Source organism: Photinus pyralis, unplaced genomic scaffold (assembly GCF_008802855.1).
Source record: "Photinus pyralis isolate 1611_PpyrPB1 unplaced genomic scaffold, Ppyr1.3 Ppyr1.4_LG1, whole genome shotgun sequence".
In the NCBI taxonomy this organism is placed as follows: Eukaryota; Metazoa; Arthropoda; class Insecta; order Coleoptera; family Lampyridae; genus Photinus; species Photinus pyralis.
Window position 1 is genome coordinate 39,842,800 of NW_022170249.1, and position 18,668 is coordinate 39,861,467.

The 18,668-nt window shown below is 37.9% G+C and overlaps 2 protein-coding genes across 2 annotated transcripts in view; both read left to right on the forward strand.

The window, feature by feature from the left end:
- Positions 1-15,788, forward strand: part of LOC116161086 (neurexin-1a) — a 66,201-nt gene extending 50,413 nt beyond the window's left edge. Inside the window, exons 10-16 of the mRNA XM_031474298.1 lie at positions 4,877-5,265; positions 5,326-5,434; positions 13,668-14,453; positions 14,503-14,622; positions 14,674-14,852; positions 14,909-15,080; positions 15,124-15,788. Coding sequence (XP_031330158.1) covers positions 4,877-5,265; positions 5,326-5,434; positions 13,668-14,453; positions 14,503-14,622; positions 14,674-14,852; positions 14,909-15,080; positions 15,124-15,386 — 2,018 coding nt within the window. The 3' untranslated portion in view covers positions 15,387-15,788. The remainder of the gene's footprint in view (positions 1-4,876; positions 5,266-5,325; positions 5,435-13,667; positions 14,454-14,502; positions 14,623-14,673; positions 14,853-14,908; positions 15,081-15,123) is intronic.
- The window catches only part of LOC116170367, a 631,383-nt gene that overhangs the window by 248,985 nt on the left and 363,730 nt on the right, over positions 1-18,668 (forward strand). The window lies entirely within an intron of this gene.

An 18,668-nucleotide genomic window follows, 5' to 3' on the forward strand; every position in this document is an offset into this window, starting at 1 on the left:
TTTAAGAGCGCAGGACCTGATGGGATATTTCCGGCTCTTTTGCAAAAGGGCCTGGAACCATTACTTCTGCACTTGTTGCACCTCTTTGGGGCCTCTGTGGCTTTGGGGTACATCCCCATAAGCTGGAGAAGGGTCAGAGTTGTGTATTTACCTAAGCCGGGTCGTACTAAGTACGACACAGCAAAGGATTATAGGCCCATCAGTCTATCATCGTTTCTTTTAAAAGCGGTAGAAAAGCTGGTGGATGCATACATAAGAAACGGGGCGCTGGTCCTTAGACCACTACACCCGTTTCAACACGCTTACAGAGCTGGCATGTCCACGGAGACGGCTCTTCACAGTCTCGTGTGTAGACTGGAGAGGGGAATGTCTGCTGGAGGGGTAGCTCTGGGAGCCTTTTTGGACATCGAAGGTGCGTTTAACAACACCACGTTCGATTCCATTAGTGAGGCTGCTGAAAGCTTTGGCATTGACGGGTCAATCGTAAGATGGATCCGGGCCATGCTTGGAGGCAGGGTCATCATAACCTCGATCGGAACTACGGAGATGAGCTCATCGGTCACTAGAGGATGTCCGCAGGGTGGAGTACTGTCTCCACTACTGTGGTGCCTGGTGATAGACGGGCTCCTTCGTACACTAAACGAGGATGGAGCGTATACACAGGGATACGCAGACGACCTCGCAATTGTCATTGTGGGGAAGTTTCCGAGCACCGTAAAAGAGCTCATGCAGAGGACTCTTGGACAGGTGGATAGATGGTGCAGTAGCCACGGTCTCTCTGTCAACCCGGAAAAGACCGAAATTGTTCCATTTACGAGGAGACGGAATGTGGACCTTGACGGTCTCATCCTTCGAGGACGCCAATTGTGTCTGACCAGGTCAGTTAAATATTTGGGGGTCACTATAGACTCCCGTCTGTCCTGGAAAGGGCACATTGAGCGAATTAGCAAGAAGGCCACTGCATGTCTATGGGCATGCAGGAGAGCTTTCGGCTGCACATGGGGATTAAATCCTCGACTAGTATATTGGCTTTACACTTCGGTGATAAGGCCGATAATATTGTACGGCGCACTTGTATGGTGGCCTGCAACGCGCAGGGTAACATACAAGAAGCAGCTGAGTAAGGTACAGCGACTCGCTTGTTTGGGAATCACTGGAGCCATGAAAACCACGCCAACGTTGGCTGTGGAGGCTCTTCTGGGACTTGAACCTCTACACTTATCGGTAGAGGCCGAGGCCCGGAGGGCTTCCATAAGACTAAATGATTGGGGTGAGTGGAAGGATAGAGGCAGTCTCGGACACGGGCGGATCTGGGAGGAAACTCTTAGGTCCGACCCCTTCCTCGCAAGAAGGGACGTGATTCGAGCTACCCTACTTGAACCGAAGAGGTATAAAGTCATTCTCCCGAACAGGGAGCAGTGGCTGAACCCAGATCGTCCGTTCCTCAAACCTGAGGGGCTCGTGTGGTTTACCGATGGGTCCCTAACGGAAAAGGGAACGGGCATGGGTATACACGGTGACCGGCCGAGAGTAGGCATCAGCCTCTCCCTTGGCCAGCACAGTACTGTGTTTCAGGCAGAGGTGCTAGCCATCACGACCTGTGCGCAAGAAAACCTCCGTAGAGGTTATCGTAACCAGCATATATACATATGTAGTGATAGTCAGGCGGCGTTAAAGGCTCTGTCAGCTGACAGGGTCCGCTCGAATACGATGCTTGACTGTAGGCGAACCCTAGATAGATTAGGTGAGTCTAATAGGGTAAGCTTGATATGGGTGCCGGGGCACTCTGGAATAGGGGGCAACGAAAGGGCGGACGAGTTGGCTCGCGAAGGCAGTAGTGGGGTCCTTGTCGGGCCTGAGCCCACCCTTGGAATTGCTCCCTCAGTTGTCAGGGTCAGGATTAAGAACTGGGCGACCAGTCAATTCCAGGCTCAATGGCAACAGGCAGCTGGACTCAGACAGTCCAAGACCTTTTTAACAGGGCCTCTTGGCAAATCTGAGTCTTCTAAGCTTCTAAACCTAAACAGAAGTCAGATTAGGAAGATCGTCGGTGTCTTCACGGGACACTGGATGGTCAACTATCACCTGCACAATATTGGGCTTGTGGAAGACCCTGCGTGCAGGTTTTGTGGTGAGGTAGAGGAAACTACCGAGCATGTAGTCTGTTACTGTGACGCTCTGATCAGGGACAGACATAAACTCCTCGGTGACAGTTACTTGGAACCGAGAGAGGTGAGGAAACTAAGGCTAAACAGGGTCTTATCCTTCATTGAAGGGAACGGGCTCTAAGCTTTGGTTGTTTAGAGAGGGGGTTAGCACAATGGGCCTTTGATGAGCCTAAGTGCTGCCTGTAAAGGCTCCCCTGATAGAATAGAATAGAATAGATAGAGCTCCGAGCTATGCACAAAAAACAGGATCGGTCAATTGATTTTTCTACGAACTTGCATGCAATTTCCGACGTAGTAATTCTCTCACAGCTTCTTCCGCGGGATTCTAAATTATCACGTCTGCGTTACCGATCTTGGGGGTGGGCGACATCACGTTTTAAAGATGTATAGTTCAATATGCAGCGGAGGGTATGCCACAACTTTGTGGACACGGGTTTACTATCGTTTTCTGGGTCATAATTGATGGACGGTAGTAAAAATGTCCAGTGTATGAGTGACGTGGCTAGGATATTGAATATTTTCTCTACCGCTTGCGTTGTGACATGTTGAGAGTGATTAGATAGTTCCATCTGGACAACTTCAATCTCGTTTTGGCACAAGATTGCAAGCCAATCATACAATCCTAAACAATAATAAAATTGCCCCTTCTTTTCATTCCTAAACGGATTCCAGCGGTAATTTCATTTGACTAAAGCATATTTTCGGAAACTCGAATCAAATATTAGGTGAAAAACGATTTCTCGTTCAACTCTTTGTGTGTACCTACGTATCAAACGTATCGTGCCAACCACCGTCCTTGAATTAGGGTGCAAATTTGGAAGAATAATAAAACACAAATAGTAGGAAGAAGTAACTAATCACGTGATGTAAATGTATACTTGTATAAAATTACACACGCGACATCCCTTTGTAATTAGTGTAGTAACTAAAGTTGACCGTCTGGCAATTAACAAAACAAATGTAGATTTCTACCGCAAAGCTTATTTTAAGCAACTACAAATTTCAAGTTAACATTATTAATCTTGTTACTTGTACTACTTGCGATGGGGTTATTTCAATTGGAAGTTTAATTAGTTTCATATGAGAAAAACAGCAATTAATTGTCAGGTAAACTATTAATGTAATGTATTACTATTGTCTGAATTATCTAACGCCATATTATGACTAAGTGAATGATGCTAAATGAAAAAGTAGAACTTTCCTTTTTGTTGAAATTCAATTTCACTTCCGCTAATAGGGGACAAAATAGAAAACAGTAATTAGTACAAATAAGAACAGCTCTAATAAAAACAATAAATGAATCCATCTTAAAACTGTGATACAGTACACCAAAGTTCTCCAATTTTTAAAATTATAAAAACGAAAGCCCTAGAACCACAATTCCTAATTATCAAAGACTTGATTCCAAATCTTTATTTAACACCGATTTTATTGAAAAAACGTGGAACGCTTTATCATTGACTTTATCTTGATATTGAAGAAGTGAATTTTTGGAAAAGCTATCGGGTTTTTGGGCCTGAAGTTAGCCACCGACGGTTTGAAATTTTGTTGGTGCTGTTTACATGCCTCCGATATTGTAATAACGGTGTAATGGTAGTTGCATTGGCTGTACCGTGTCGATCAATGCTTGTTGTAGGCAGAGTGAGGTGTTGCGGTGAGTCGAGTTTTGTGTTGACACCAAGAAGAGCAGGGCACAAAACGGCTGCAGAAAAATCACATTTGCTCCTGAAAACCATCATGTTCTCCTTCGTGAAACCCTGCAGTACTTGGAATTGTCAGAGCCTTTCCTTATTTGCTCATTTAGACGTAATCATCCCCTTATAGATTCATCGAGCTCTGTTTGAACCTAACAATTCCGTTAATCTGTTCATCCCCATTGAAGAATATACCTATATAATCAGCAAAAGCAATGTGTTGTAAATCCATTAATGTTGGCGGTTTTTGATAGTGACAAGCACATTGTAACGACACGTTCATTATCGAATCCGCAAACTGTAATGCGTTGTTCAATTCAAGTGATAAATAATTATAGTCGTTCAATTATTATAACTTTACTAAGTATGTAATCCAACTTTCGACTTCATTAAATTACGTAGTTTGGAACTTTCAATTGGCTGTTTATGAAATTCACTCAAGATCCATAAACGTCTAACGTAACACTCACATAAGTTCCGCCTAACGAGACAAATCCTCAATTTCCACACCATCGCCAGTTATAGTATGCAAAAACGGCATACGAATTTTTAGCTTCATAGAGATTTGTGAATACATCACTCAAAATACAAGCAAGGGCATTTTCTTTGTTCAGATCTAACCAAATTGAATTCAATTTTTTCGCAAGGTGTGTACCATCAATTTCGTATGCCTGCCAAAATATTGAAGTCGTATTAAAAAATCCATCTCTACCAAAAAGTTATACACGAAATTTACATCAAAAGGTAATTTTCCAGATCAGTGACCATTACATACGCTACAGTAGTAAACGAGAATTTGACAAGATAATGAGAAAGCATCTAAAATCTTTTCTACATACATAAACTTGACATCCTAGCGAATTAAGGTGTCTAGTGCATCAGCTTCGTTAATTCAAGTAATTGTTTAACGACGTTTACATAATAATTGTGGAATCGGTTGAGACACTTAATGGTAGTTTAATTAAAATTTCAACTTGGCTGTGGTAAATTTAATTCGGATTATTTATATTTCAGGATCAATTCGAACCTTATGTCACGTACAACCACTTCAATGTCCTTCACAACCCTGTCTGAATGGCGGAGCTTGTTCAGAGGGATGGAATAGATTTATATGCGATTGTACCGATACTACATTCACCGGTCCCACTTGTGGTAAAGAATCAGCGACCCTTAATTTTAATGGATCTCAGCATATGGAGGTTATAATGGATTCCGAGACCGAAACACAAACTGAAGATGTTATTTTACGGTTTCGTACAAGTAAACCTTTAGGATTACTGTTTATTACAAGCACGTCAGAAACCGGTGATCGTATTGAACTTGCAGTGGCAGCTGGCAGAATTCGCATGGCACTCAGGATGGGTGTCAAGGAAAGGAAGGATGAGGACAAAGAGAAGGATAAGGTGAAATTTAGAGGCGGCTTGCAGAGTGTATCTGTAAGGTTTAAATTTACCGATTTCCAGATCTTGTTAGCGGGCCAAAATGTAAACGATAATGAATGGCATACGGTTAGATTTTCACGAAGAGGGATCAATCTTAAATTGCAATTAGATCATCAATCGCCAATTCGAGGTAAGGAATGATTTACTAAACTATCACAATATATGTCTATCAATCTTCTTACATTAAAAGAAAAGCTCTCAACGATGTTGGATATGATAAACAATCGCATTTTAACTTTTTGATATCAAAACTTCATAACTTTGCCTACATAGAAAAGTATACCTACCCTGAAATAGGTAACAGAGAGTGTCACTGTTAATCCATGCATGTAATTTCTAGTGTAATTTCCATTGAAGTAATTGTATCCACAGGCTTCTCCGTGGGAGTTGTCTGTCAGTTAAATTTAACAAAAGGTGGGCAAAGTAGGTAACTTTAATAATGACGTACGATCCTAGTATTCAAGTTTAAGTGGGAAAAGAAAAGTTACATAAAAATCAACTCACGTCGATGGAAACTCAAATGCATAATTACATATTATTTTACCCAAAATCGTCATGAAACCTTCATTTATTTCATACTATCCGCTATACAGTACATTACATCATTTATGACCTATTACATCACAAGGCCGGAAAGTGTTGAGTAGCAATTGATAATTTTCTGACAAGAAGAAACGTCAAATTCATTTAAGACGATTTACAATATTATTCGAAAGCTTAAGAGTTACTAGTAATATTAACAGTAATTGTACAATTAGAATTTTCACTAATTTTAATAGCGGCCACACCCCCATCGCTGGTAACTGTGGTGGTGGTAACCTCTTGCCGTTGCTGTAGTACTGCTGTAATTTTCGGCCACGGAAGATATCGGCGCCAGCATTAGCCAGAAGAGTCGCAGAAACTCACGGAGAGAAAACTGGTGGACACTAAACGCCAAGTAGAATCGAATTGGTGGGCTTTGTATTTTTCGACGGCTCATGTTCTTATAGAAAGATGCGCGACTCCATTTCTCTCGTCTTCAATCGTCGGAAGGGTATTTTAACAGACCTAACCGGATAAGGGTTCAGCACCTTTTCGTCTGACGTTCTTTATGCGGGTGGTTTTTGAAGTATTTACGAATGCGAATAGGGCGCGTTTTAAGAGGTATCGGTACTTGTGTGGGCGGTAGGTTTGTTATACGTGTAATTTAAGCTAAATGGTTATTTTTATTAAGGAAGAACTAAAATGATCAATTTTCACAAATTTTTTCCGATAAAATGTACCCCCACTTAGGCCGGGCGACCCGAGGAACTGATTGGGCCATGAGCCGTGATAGCTGTAGCTCTTATATCAGATGGTGGCATGACGTTTGCGATGCAGCATAGGATTTTAAATACTGAGTGTGTGACGTTCAAGCATTGGCTTCTCGAAACTAATTTAGAACAAAAGGGTTCGATTAAACACATAGTTAATTAATTGACAAAGACAAAACATAAGATACATCAAAACAACAATGCTGCAAGAAAGAAAAGCATTCAGGGCTTGTTTTTACACATACAACGCACGCAGGCGTTCGCCCTATCGTTCGACAGACAATGAAATAAAGGAATCTTAATTATTAGGTTCGTATATCATTCATTTTTAGAAAAATTATTGATGCCATGGAATTGTAAGAGCAATAAGACAGCCAAAAGCCAATAAAGTTTCGCCTTTTTAGCGCATTTTTGCAAATTTATTTGTAAAAAGTAGCTTTTAATCTCACTTTGGCTGGCTGGCTGGCTGGATGGCTGGCTGGCTGGCTGGCAGCAAATGTGGGCGCGTAGAAGAACTCTTGTAGAAAGGCAACGGGTGTACGTGTACCTACGGGGCCGTGAAATTTGTCAACCTTAGGGACATGGCTACATGATGTGGGGTTGGCGACATCTGAGCGTCATCCTCGAGCGTAGTATACTAACGTGAAGGTTTTTCAGTTTTTTCCTATCTTCTATTACAGTTTTGGTCCGATTCTTTTCAAATTGGTGTCGTCGGAAAGATGTTGTAAACGCGCACAACTCCTGCGTGGCGGAATTTTGTTTTTTGTCATAGGGGCGAAATTAACGACCTTTTGCGAGGCGCGCGCGCGCGTCTTCGAGAAGTAGTCAACTTCGGGCGCCTTTTATCTTCCGTTGCGAACTCACGCGGTTTAACGTTTCGTAAATCTCGAATCGCTGTCTCTCTTTCTCGTGCCGCCAATAGAAGTGAATTGCGAGTGAACGGGACGTCGGAAGTGGGTACCGTCAAAGAGAATGTGGTAGCCCGCGACACGATCTTACTGATGGTGGAGTCAAATCTTCAAACGCGAATTGCGGGTGAACGGGACGTCGGAAGGGGGTACCGTCAAAGGGAATGTGGTAGCCCCCGACACGATCTTACTGATGGTGGAGTCAAAACTTTAAAAGCGAATTGCGGGTGCACGCGGAAAGTGGGAAGCGGTTAGTGAATGTAGTAGCCTTTGACAAGATCTGTTATTGATGGTTGAGTCGAAAGTGGCTAATAGAATACTGATCTGCCACACAAAAATGCGCTGAAGTCCCTTCGATCTCAAACGAGGACTTTGATAATTTTTTATGACATTAAGTTCGTATACAGAGTGGGCGATTAGTGTGTGGGTGGAAGATTGTGGGATTATTAACACGCATACTTAAAATGCATCGTGGGGGAATGTTGAAGGGCCCTTCAGGCTACAACCTAAAATATTTTCAACGAAATTGCAATTGTTATACTGATTTATATCAAAGTTGCATTTTTTTATGGAACCCTGTGTATATTATTACATATTTGGATTCCTTGGTCAATTTTAGTGTGACTTTACGTATTACATATGATATCTAAAATGAGTCGTTTAGCCGCAATTCGTCGTTTTCTCAAAAAGTAGATGTGCAGTAAAAATTGAATATCACAGTTATAAAACTTAGAAGGCCGTGACTTTGCAGTGGTACTCATGAAATGCACTAACATACGCCCAGCGACTAAAGTTAAACTTCTTTTGTGTTAAAAGGAATCACTCCGTCAATTTTAAAATTTCAATCAAAGGTAACCTGATTTTTTTGAAATGGAACTGCTAAGTTTTTTTATTGCATCAAATGTTAGATTTTATTACTTTTTTAACACTATAAGCATGTCGTATCTTTTACATATTTTTTGTAATTCAACAATTTCTAATAATTCACAGTGTTTTTAGATTTCCAAAGCCTCTCAGTAATTAATAGACCGTTAAAAATTATAAACAATTGAATTTATAAAAAAATTTACGGCAAATAAAATAAAACAAAAACTTAGAAAAATCAAAATAAAAAGTTTAAATAAAAATAAGAGAAAAATAATTATTTCAATAAATGTTCAAGACCAAACTCCCAGGAAATTGTTGATTCAGCCATTCTTTAATGTTTATAGCAACATGAGGTAGGATCCCATCATGCTGAAACCACATTTCTTTTACGATGTGCACCGGAACATTTTGAAGAAGAACAAACAAAAGGGCACCGTTTAAAATATGTTATTAAAATTCCATTTTTCTAACACAACATTCAACAACAGAATTGTAAATGCTAATAAACTAAACTGACAGATGTTATTTCATTTTATTTTGTGTTAATATTTTCTATGTGTCTTTCAAATTTATTTATTTATAAGTTCATGCATTGGTTTAAATGCAAATTCATTATTTTATCTTTTAAAATGGGCTATGGACAAACAAGAGTTTTTGTTTTGTTTTGTTGAATTGGTGTTCTTAATTTTTAACGGCCTACTAATTACTGAGAGGCTTTAAAAATCGCAAAAACACTGAATTGTTGAATTACAAAAAATAGGTAAGAGATACATACCGACATGCTTATATCGTTAGAAAGGTAATAAAATTTTACATTTCATGCAATAAAAAAACTTCGTAATTCCATTTAAAAAAATCAAGTTACCTCTGATTGAAATTTTGAAAATTGACGGAGTGATTTCTTTTAACACAAAAAAAGTTTAACTTTAGCTGTTCAGCGTATAGAGTAATCTCAAAATGAGAAGTACATCGTGACGTCATTTGCGCAAAGCATGAAAATGTGCCCGAGAGAGTCCATGATAACTCCTAAGGGGAGCGCGCGCGTTGACATTTGTGCATTGCCTCACACAGCAAATGTACTTTCAAACCTCAATTTAAATACCCTATGATACGCCACTAGTGGCAACAATACGCGCAGAAAGTGATGACGTCACAATGTACTTCTCATTTTGAGACTACTCTAGTACATTTCATGATTAGTGCCACTGCAAAGTCACGGCCTTCTAAATTTTATGATAACTGCGATATTCAATTTTTACTGGACATCTACTTTTTGAAAAAACGAGAATTGCGGCTAAACTACTCATTTTAGATATCATGTGTAATGCATAAAGTCACACTAAAATTGACCAAGGAATCGAAATATGTAATAATATACAGGGGGTTCCATTTAAAAAATGCAACTTTGATATAAATCACCCTGTATAACAATTGCAATTTCGGTGAAAATATTTTTAGATTGTAGCCTCAAGGGTCCTGCAACATTCCTCCCACAATGAATTTTAAATATGCGCGTTAATAAACCCACAATCGTCCGCCCACACACTAATGGCCCACCCTGTATTTTCCAGAGTATACAGTATAGTGACGTATAATATCTATAAATTAGCTTGATGTCTTACGCAGTATTGTGCATGGAGCCATTAAAATGCTTAGATGAAGCATAATTTATTGTTATAGGTAAGTACTTCAAAAGGAATAATACTAAATCTATCGGACAATTAATTTCCATGGTAACGTAGGAAGTTATCTTTCAGATGAGTGAAACACGAAATGCTACCCCTCTCTAAATACTAAAGTGATAATGTACCTAACTCCACGTGAATTAGAAAATGAATATAATATGAAAAATCATCTCTTTGAAATAAATCGATAACAGATTAAAGAAATATAACGTTTCTCAATCGTTTGCGCCCAAAAAGCATAGTAGGGGTAGATTTTCCTAAGGTATTGAACTGCTATGGAAATATCTAAATTTAAGCAAGCGGCCCATAGAAATGGTACCTACTATTTACTAATTTTACGTATTGATTGGTGGACATCAGGGTACAAGAAGGTGGCTGCAATATTTTATGTCTTAGGGCTCTTAACAAACTCATTATCATCCCAAGGAGTAGGTAATTATTAATACACCACTCGAGACGCGCGAAGGCAAGCTTAAGGTTTGGATTTAGAGAATATAGGCAACTGGTGATGCACATGTAATTCAATGGGGCGTGCATTGATTGCCTCAGAACTTCATTCACCATTCCATAAGCAAGGGGTGTATATGATCGGAAAAATATGCATTAGGTAGATAGATGTACAGAGCATAGTTTCCATACAATATAAACTGATATTTTGTCCATTAATATATGTTTAAAAAATCTAGAAAACATGCGTCAAAAGAGTTCATAGTTTAGGAATTAATTGCAAAAATTAGGGAGCATTTTAAGCAATACGAATGTATGGGATCGGTAGCGTGAATACTTATCTATATTTTGGCAATTTATGTGAAGCTCAAAAATTTTCATAAAAAAAGTGGTGAATGAAGTTCTGAAAAATGGGCATGTGAACTGGAGAAATGGAAATAAACTACGCAGCTGTGACTAATATCGCGGTCAACAGTGTAGCTTCTTTCTCACAGAGGGTGCCACCAAGAGTTTCATGAAGTCGGTAAAAAATACGATAAAGATATGAAATAGGTACATAAGCGCTTTTATCTTGCGATGGAGTTGTTCTTACTTTTTAACTAGGCTAGTACCGTTGAGCTAGTACTGTGTAATGGGGATAACAAAAGACAAAAATTTACGAGCAAAAAAAAAACTAGCAGGCTATGTAAGTTGCCTATGTTAAATCATTTAGCGATTCTCTTTCAAGGTTAAACAGAGCCTGCTTGTAAAAGAATTTGCTGACAGCAAGAAAAAGATCGTTCACTGGTATATTTTTATTTTGTCAACTACTTGCTTCGAAATTTATTTGGTTTCTCTTTCCTATTCATTGCAAAAGGTAACCTCCTCTTACCTCTACCTATCGTTTTATGAAATAAATAATAGAAATGGGGATAGGTAACATTCCTTTATAACAAATATCAAAATTTTACGTTATTTTTAGAACAAAGGGCTGTTGTATATTGTTGTTGATGTCTGGCAAGTTGCGACCTTGTGTGGGTGTTTATTTGTAATGCGATTTGTTTGACCTTCTTCCTTATTCTTTATCTTTGCTTATTGCACTTTGCAGATTAAAATACCGTAATTTATAATCCATACTTGTTGCAAATTAAATTTTTTGAACTTCAATAGTACCATTGAATAAAGCTCTTTATTCAATGATAGTACCTATTACATATTATTAGTATTAGTTTAGTCAGTTTAGTGTAATGTGTAATAATTGACCTATACAGGGTGATTCAAATTCAAATCCACCATGGGGATCTCGGGAACTGTAAGAGATAGGTAGTTTACATTTGACAAAGTTACCCTTGATGGTAACATCATCTATTTTTAATAAGAAATAACGTTAATTCGTAAAAACGCAAGAAACTACTTACGTACGTTACTTAAGACAAAGGCAAAAAAGATGTTTTACAAGCATTAAAAACATTGATGTATACATTTTTGAAATCAGAAAAAAATTCACTATCAAATCACACAAAAAGTAAAAATTACTTCCATAAGAAACAAAGTTGTTTATAGCATTGAATAAGCGTTAGGCTTCTTATAGTGTTTTTATTCAATGATTATAGTTAACCGGAGACGAAACGTCAAACTTCAAATTTAAAAGTAGCATCTTGTAGAGGGAAAAAAGTGGCCATAATAATGTGTCATTTATTATTAACTTCAGTAAAAAACAAAAACGATTTTCAAAATCTCGTTTTTTCCGGATATCTCCGAAAGTAGTCAGAATTTCAGTTTCAAAACTGTTTTTGTTAAGCATACACAACTTTGCCAAATTTACCACCTACCTATCTCTTACATTTCCCGAGATTCCCATGGTGGCCCTCGAATTCGAATCAGCCTGTCAATTACTAATTTACAAAACACCATCCCTCGGAATGTAAGACATTGGGAACAAATGTATATTTAGGTATAAACGGCTAAAAAATTTAAAAAAAATCGGTATACCGTATGTCCCCGGATTGACTTTACAAGAAGAAAAACTTTTACTATACTTTTTGACAAAAATCCATTCTCCATAAAAGCTTTTGCTTGTTCTAATTCGAAATGTCCCTACCGTTTCAGAGAACAATATAAAAAAAACGAAAATATGGTTGAACTTTTCCAAGTCCTAAAAGTCAAAACGCGTCTTTACTGTAATAACATTTTGTTAATTACAAAGTCTTCGTTACCTGTTATTTGAATAGGCACTAGGATCGTTATAACAAACACACTTCGTAATGACATTGAATTTCATTAAGTGAAGGAATCAAGAGTTTTACTGAGGGTCCTCCCAAACAAAAAGCCCCTGTCGCCACTTGTGAACCAATTTTACGACCTTAATTTTGAAAGTCCCCCATGCCAATAATTACGCGATTTTTACTTCATAAGTTACGTTACAAGCGGTTCATTATTCTCCTCAAGTTATGTGTGGTAGAGAACTAATTATAATTTTGTTAACCTTGTCTGTAAGGAGCCGTGAACGGCCTTGCGTTTGTGTTTTGTATCTTCTTGTCGACTGTCGTGTGGTTATGCAAATCAAATTGCATTTTTTTAAAGCACCCTCTGTGTTGTTTGGGGCCCACTTAAAGAGAGTATAATTATTTAAATATTTGTATAGAAAGCTGCTGTAGTTACGCTATTCATTATTAGGTACCAGCACATTTTAACGAAAAAAACTTTGTCCTTTACTATGGGTACTTCTCTTTTCAGGCAATCCCAGCCTTAATTTAATGACCGCGTGAAATTGAAAGATTCAATTAGTTCGGGAAATTGCGATTTTTTTAAAGGTGCTTGCTTTCAAAACGTATTTTACGAAAACAGGCATGCAACTTCTATTTTGGGATACGCGGTGACATGTAAAATCCTAAACGCCATAATGAGAAAATCAATAAAGCTTTATGATGAATATGGAGGCACGTAAAAACAACTTTAATGCATTAACATTGGCATGCCAATACTCCATTATACAATATTTATTAATGTAATTCATTAGTTTTCTATATGTATACGGTGGGTATGTATTCACTTTGTAATAATGCCAAAGTTTTCACGTAATTAACCGTTTCATCTACAAATTATGCGTCAAATATTTGTTAAATTAGATTATCACGCCTATGCGTGTTTAGACTCTCCATATACTGAAATCTTTTTTTTTACAGCCGAAACATTAGGAAAACACAACGCTCTGCAATGGCGAACAATTCATCTCGGCGGACTGTATCATCAAGAAGAAGAAATCACGATGACTACCACGGTTCCAAATTTTATCGGGGAGATCCAGCAGTTTTATTTCAACAACATTCCATACATAGAATTGGCTCGTTCCTCCAGTACCGATCAGAGGGTTTCCGGTTTTCCTACAATTAAGGTTGCGGCCAAATTTATTAAAAGAGCAACGGACAATCTACATCGGCCTGTGACGTTTCGATCGAAACATACGTTTATTGGATTACCAATGCTACGTGCTTACTCTAGTATTCATATTGATTTTATGTTTAAAACCCGCGAAGCAAACGGTCTAATTGTGTTTAATGGGGGACGTAAAGAAGATTTCGTGGCAGTCGAATTGGTCGACGGTCATATCAATTACATCGTAAATGTCGGTGACGGTTCTGTGAAATTAACAGATACAGTTCCGACACGATTGAACGATAATAGATGGCATACAGTGGGCATTCGCAGGCCCTCATTAAAACAGCACACTCTAATGGTTGATGATAACATAGTTATAGCCGTAAATCAAGGTACGGGTAATTTGGAACTGGATGGTATTTTATATTTGGGTGGTGTTCACAAAGATTTATACGCACAGTTGCCCCAAGAGGATGTCAAATCCAGACACGGATTTGAAGGGTGCATCGCTGGATTGGATTTAAATGGCGAATCTCCGAATATCATGGAAGATGCTGTGGTCCATAGTTCGTTGGTGACCGCTGGTTGTGAAGGTAGACTCAGTGATTTATCAAGCTTCTTCTGATTCACTCAATTTCTTAGGGCAATCCACTAAGTGCAGCCATAACGTTTGTGCTAACGGAGGTGTCTGTGTCCAACAGTGGCACTCGTACACATGCGATTGTGATATGACCTCATTTACGGGACCAACGTGTTCTGATGGTGAGTTGATTTTGTGCTAGGGTTTCATATGACATGTTGCGCTTCGTCCAGAATCTGTGGCTTACGAATTTGGGCCTAATCGTGGAATTATAACGTACACTTTTCCTGAGGATCGTAGGCCTGAAATGCAAGACGACATCATCGCCTTGGGATTTATCACTTCTAAAGCAGATACGGTTATAATGAGAATAATTAGTGGTACATCAAATGATTACATCGAGCTTGAAGTGGTAGGTTAATTATAAACTTAGTGTAGTTTCTCGCTAGTAAGTATGCACACTTTTAGGTCGAAGGAAATGTCTTCATGGTATATAATTTGGGGACGCACGATCATCCAATTGGAGAAATATCACTGAAAGTCAATGACAATACATATCACGTAGTTAGATTTAAGCGTTCGGGTTCTAATGCGACATTGCAAGTGGATGACTACAACGTTCAAACCAATCACCCCACAGGTAAAAGTGGTCTTTGGCGATTTGGAGCTATTTTCATTTTTAGGGCATCAATTGCAAGTGTTCAATAGTCAATCTCAAATTCAGATCGGAGGAAAATGGAGTAAGGGTAAATCAAGGATAGAGCGACCTTTCTCGGGTATAGTAGCGGGGGTTGTCGTCAACGGTATGAGAATTTTGGACTTGGCGGCAGAAAAGGACATACATACGTCGATTCGAGGTGACGTTCAGCTGATGACTGGTATTTTAGATAGGCAAGACATTGAAAATAACGATCTGCAAAAAATGCAACAAGTAAGATTACAGTAATTTTTCAGACCTGACGGGAAATTTGAATGTTATATTTGAAAGTGTCGGAGACGTAAAATTTGACCTTGTGACAGGGTACGGAAAGACCAATAGAATGAGAGCTATCATGTTTCGGTGTGATCAGCTAAATTTTAAGTTTGGGATCGATTTGATGGCGTGACGTCGACACGGGTGTTGTTTTGGAATCTATACATTTTACAGGGTATAGGGTACCAAGAAGGTGTTGTAAGCCGCATTATTCCGATTTGAAACTTAATTGGATTGTTGCTATGCACTTCCGATTTTTTTCACGAGTTCTTTCTCTTTATGTTTTGTGGTCCTTATTTTTAACTAGGCAGAGTATCCGCCAAGTCTGCTCCCGCATTCGAACCAAGGACCCTTGGTACCGCAGTCTCCACTGCTCCACACGGGCTCGTTTTACGCCTTGCGATTATATTTTCATTTTCTACTACGTTTTTGAATTTAGTGAATGTAAGAATCTTTTACAATTTTTGTTTTTTGAGTTGTTGATAGAGGCAGAATGAACATGTCAGTTTATGAAAAAAGGCATAAACAAGTACAAAAAACCCTTTATTTCCTTTTAAAACGAATTTCCAATTTTTAAAAAACAACATTCGCATGGGATGTATAGAACATGTGTCGTACTCCAAACGTGGATTTTGTAAATTAGTCTACGATAGACTACCTTGAATGAGGCTACGTGCAAAATAGGTTTACAAAAGCGTAAGACAACGCCCACATTGGCACATCACATGTGAGTATTAAAATGCACTTATTTTGATATTCTTTGTTCCCGCACCATCTTGAAGAATCATTAAACGGATTAATAATAATGTTTCGTGGATCTCTAAGAAGTTTTCTAAAAGATTCTTAAACATTCTAGAAGAAACGAATATTTCAAAAAAATTTTATTTTTATTTCTTATTGCAACGGCAACGAGAAAGTGTTTTTTATTGTTTTCTATCTGTTCAAATAACGCCAGAAAAATATAAAATAACAGCATCGGCAAATTTCAGTTATTCTGGCATATCTTCGGAAGTAATCGGAATTGTCGGGTTTTCTTTACAGCATGATAATTAGTACTCTTTAATTGTGCAACTTTTCCCGTTAAGTGCGCCCATGGTGTAAGAAAAGTGAACTAAGAAGTATTTTTGAAATATTCGTTGCTTTGTGCTGCCATCCCGAATCCGCGATCCCTATTTGTACTTCGTTAGGTCGCTAACACTCGCTTACATTCGTCTTTGCTTGAGATAAAATTAAAAATAGTATTTTGCTTATCTTTGGTTACCACCTGTAACTGTAAATATCGTTCCGTAACTCTAAAAAGGGAATTTAGTGATCTTGCGAAATAAATTCTACCTAAAAATACTTATTTACCATAATATGCGGTTTTGTTCAGTAATTCATTTGAATCCCAATAACAGTGCGTACTTGTAATTCCTGAAATGCCATTCAAAGTTGGGTTATGTTATGGATTATGTTTACCTGATTTTCTATTAACTGCAAAATAACAAAAAAAAACAGTACCTACCTAGGTAAGTAAAGTTGAGGATCTTTATTTTAATATAGTTCTATTAATGGATTGTTTTAGGCTATCCTTCGACTGTACACATTTCCGAAGATTGACTTCCGACAGAGTACATTTTTTTCCGATTATCATTTTACCGAACGATGTCATTGCAGTGCGTTTATATAAGGCCATCGGTCACATCATGGTCAGAACACGGTGCGGTCAATTATTGTAACGTGTATTTCTGTTCTGTTCATGTTCTGACCGTAACCTGACCGATAATAATGTGAATCGGCCATAAGAAATACTCAGCCTTTATGATCACAAAGGACAATCCACGCAATATTTTTAGGAAAACCAGATTTGCAAGTCAGCAATACTGACTCATAATTGAATGTTAGTTGTTTGGGTGTGAAATCATATTTTGATATAATACCGATAGCATTGAATTATTCAATGCCGATAGTATGTAGTTCATTCAAATTATGGGAACCGAGATGACATCCAATCGGTGGGGTTTCGTTATTATTAATAGTGCTTAAATTTAGTTGTAAGTGATGTGTACATTTATTATCGAATAAATATATAATCTCCAGTTACTGATTTCTTGCAGAGTTGTCCGATAGCACTGCCGAGGTGTAAATACCACCGTACATGTCGACAGTGCTATTAGATAGCAACTTGGGCGAGAAATTTTGATTAGAGTATTCTTGCCCTTAAGTAGCGCTCATGAAGCGCTTCATCTGGTAAACGTAAGCAGCAGTATTAACACTGTGTATTATCAATTCAAAAACACAATCCAACATAACCTCTTTTTGTTGCAAGTTCTGCAATTTTTATATTAATTATAACGTAGAGTGAAAAATCCCATGATCCTAAACTCAACGTTTATAAATACTTCTTTTGCCAGTTTCCTAACCCAAATTTTGAATGTAGGTAACGTACGTTAACCAGTGTAATTCCTACTTATGGTACGGTTTTTTGCTGGATACATTTTATCTGCATTAATGACCAACAAAGCCAATAAAGGAATAAGTTATACTGCTAAAAAATAGATACATTAATACATTCCAAAAAGTGCTCCATTTTAAATTTCCCGCTTTGTAAGAATAGTATACCGTAGCCATCTTAGTGGATACACGTTGAACTACACTGAGCACAGATTTCTTTTCTATAATTGTTTTACGAGTTATTCTTCAAGTGTACGGAGTTCATACCGTTTGTGCTTTAGAAACCACATATTATCCATTTTTACATCACGTTTTATTCCTTATATGTTCAAGAATCTGGAGAAACAATTTATATTTCAAAAACTTCTTTGACCTTTGAATTATACACAAAAGGTTGCCATTGTAATCGAACGTCTACTTTATACACTTTCAGAGAATGAGCTATGAGTTTTAATGCAATATAAACCGTTCACTCATAATTTACATACATTTAAGAACAAGAAATAACAAACATTTCCGAAAAAAAATGTATATTTTTTAAAAACGGTATGAATTCCGTTAGGCATGTTTCCCATAAGAAAGCTATTGTGAGATAGGCAACACACAATACTGATAGCGCGCCCTTAATCAAAACATCACAACAGTGAATTTAATGGGAGTTGTCAAGTTGTAGTGGCTATAGTAAACTGGCCTTAATTATACTACTGGAACACATCGATGTATATTTAGATTTGTAATCAATGATTATATTAAATCTGCATACTTTCCCATCCTTGTGTATTTTGTTTACTTTACCAGGAGCATGTATTTTACTCTCGATTT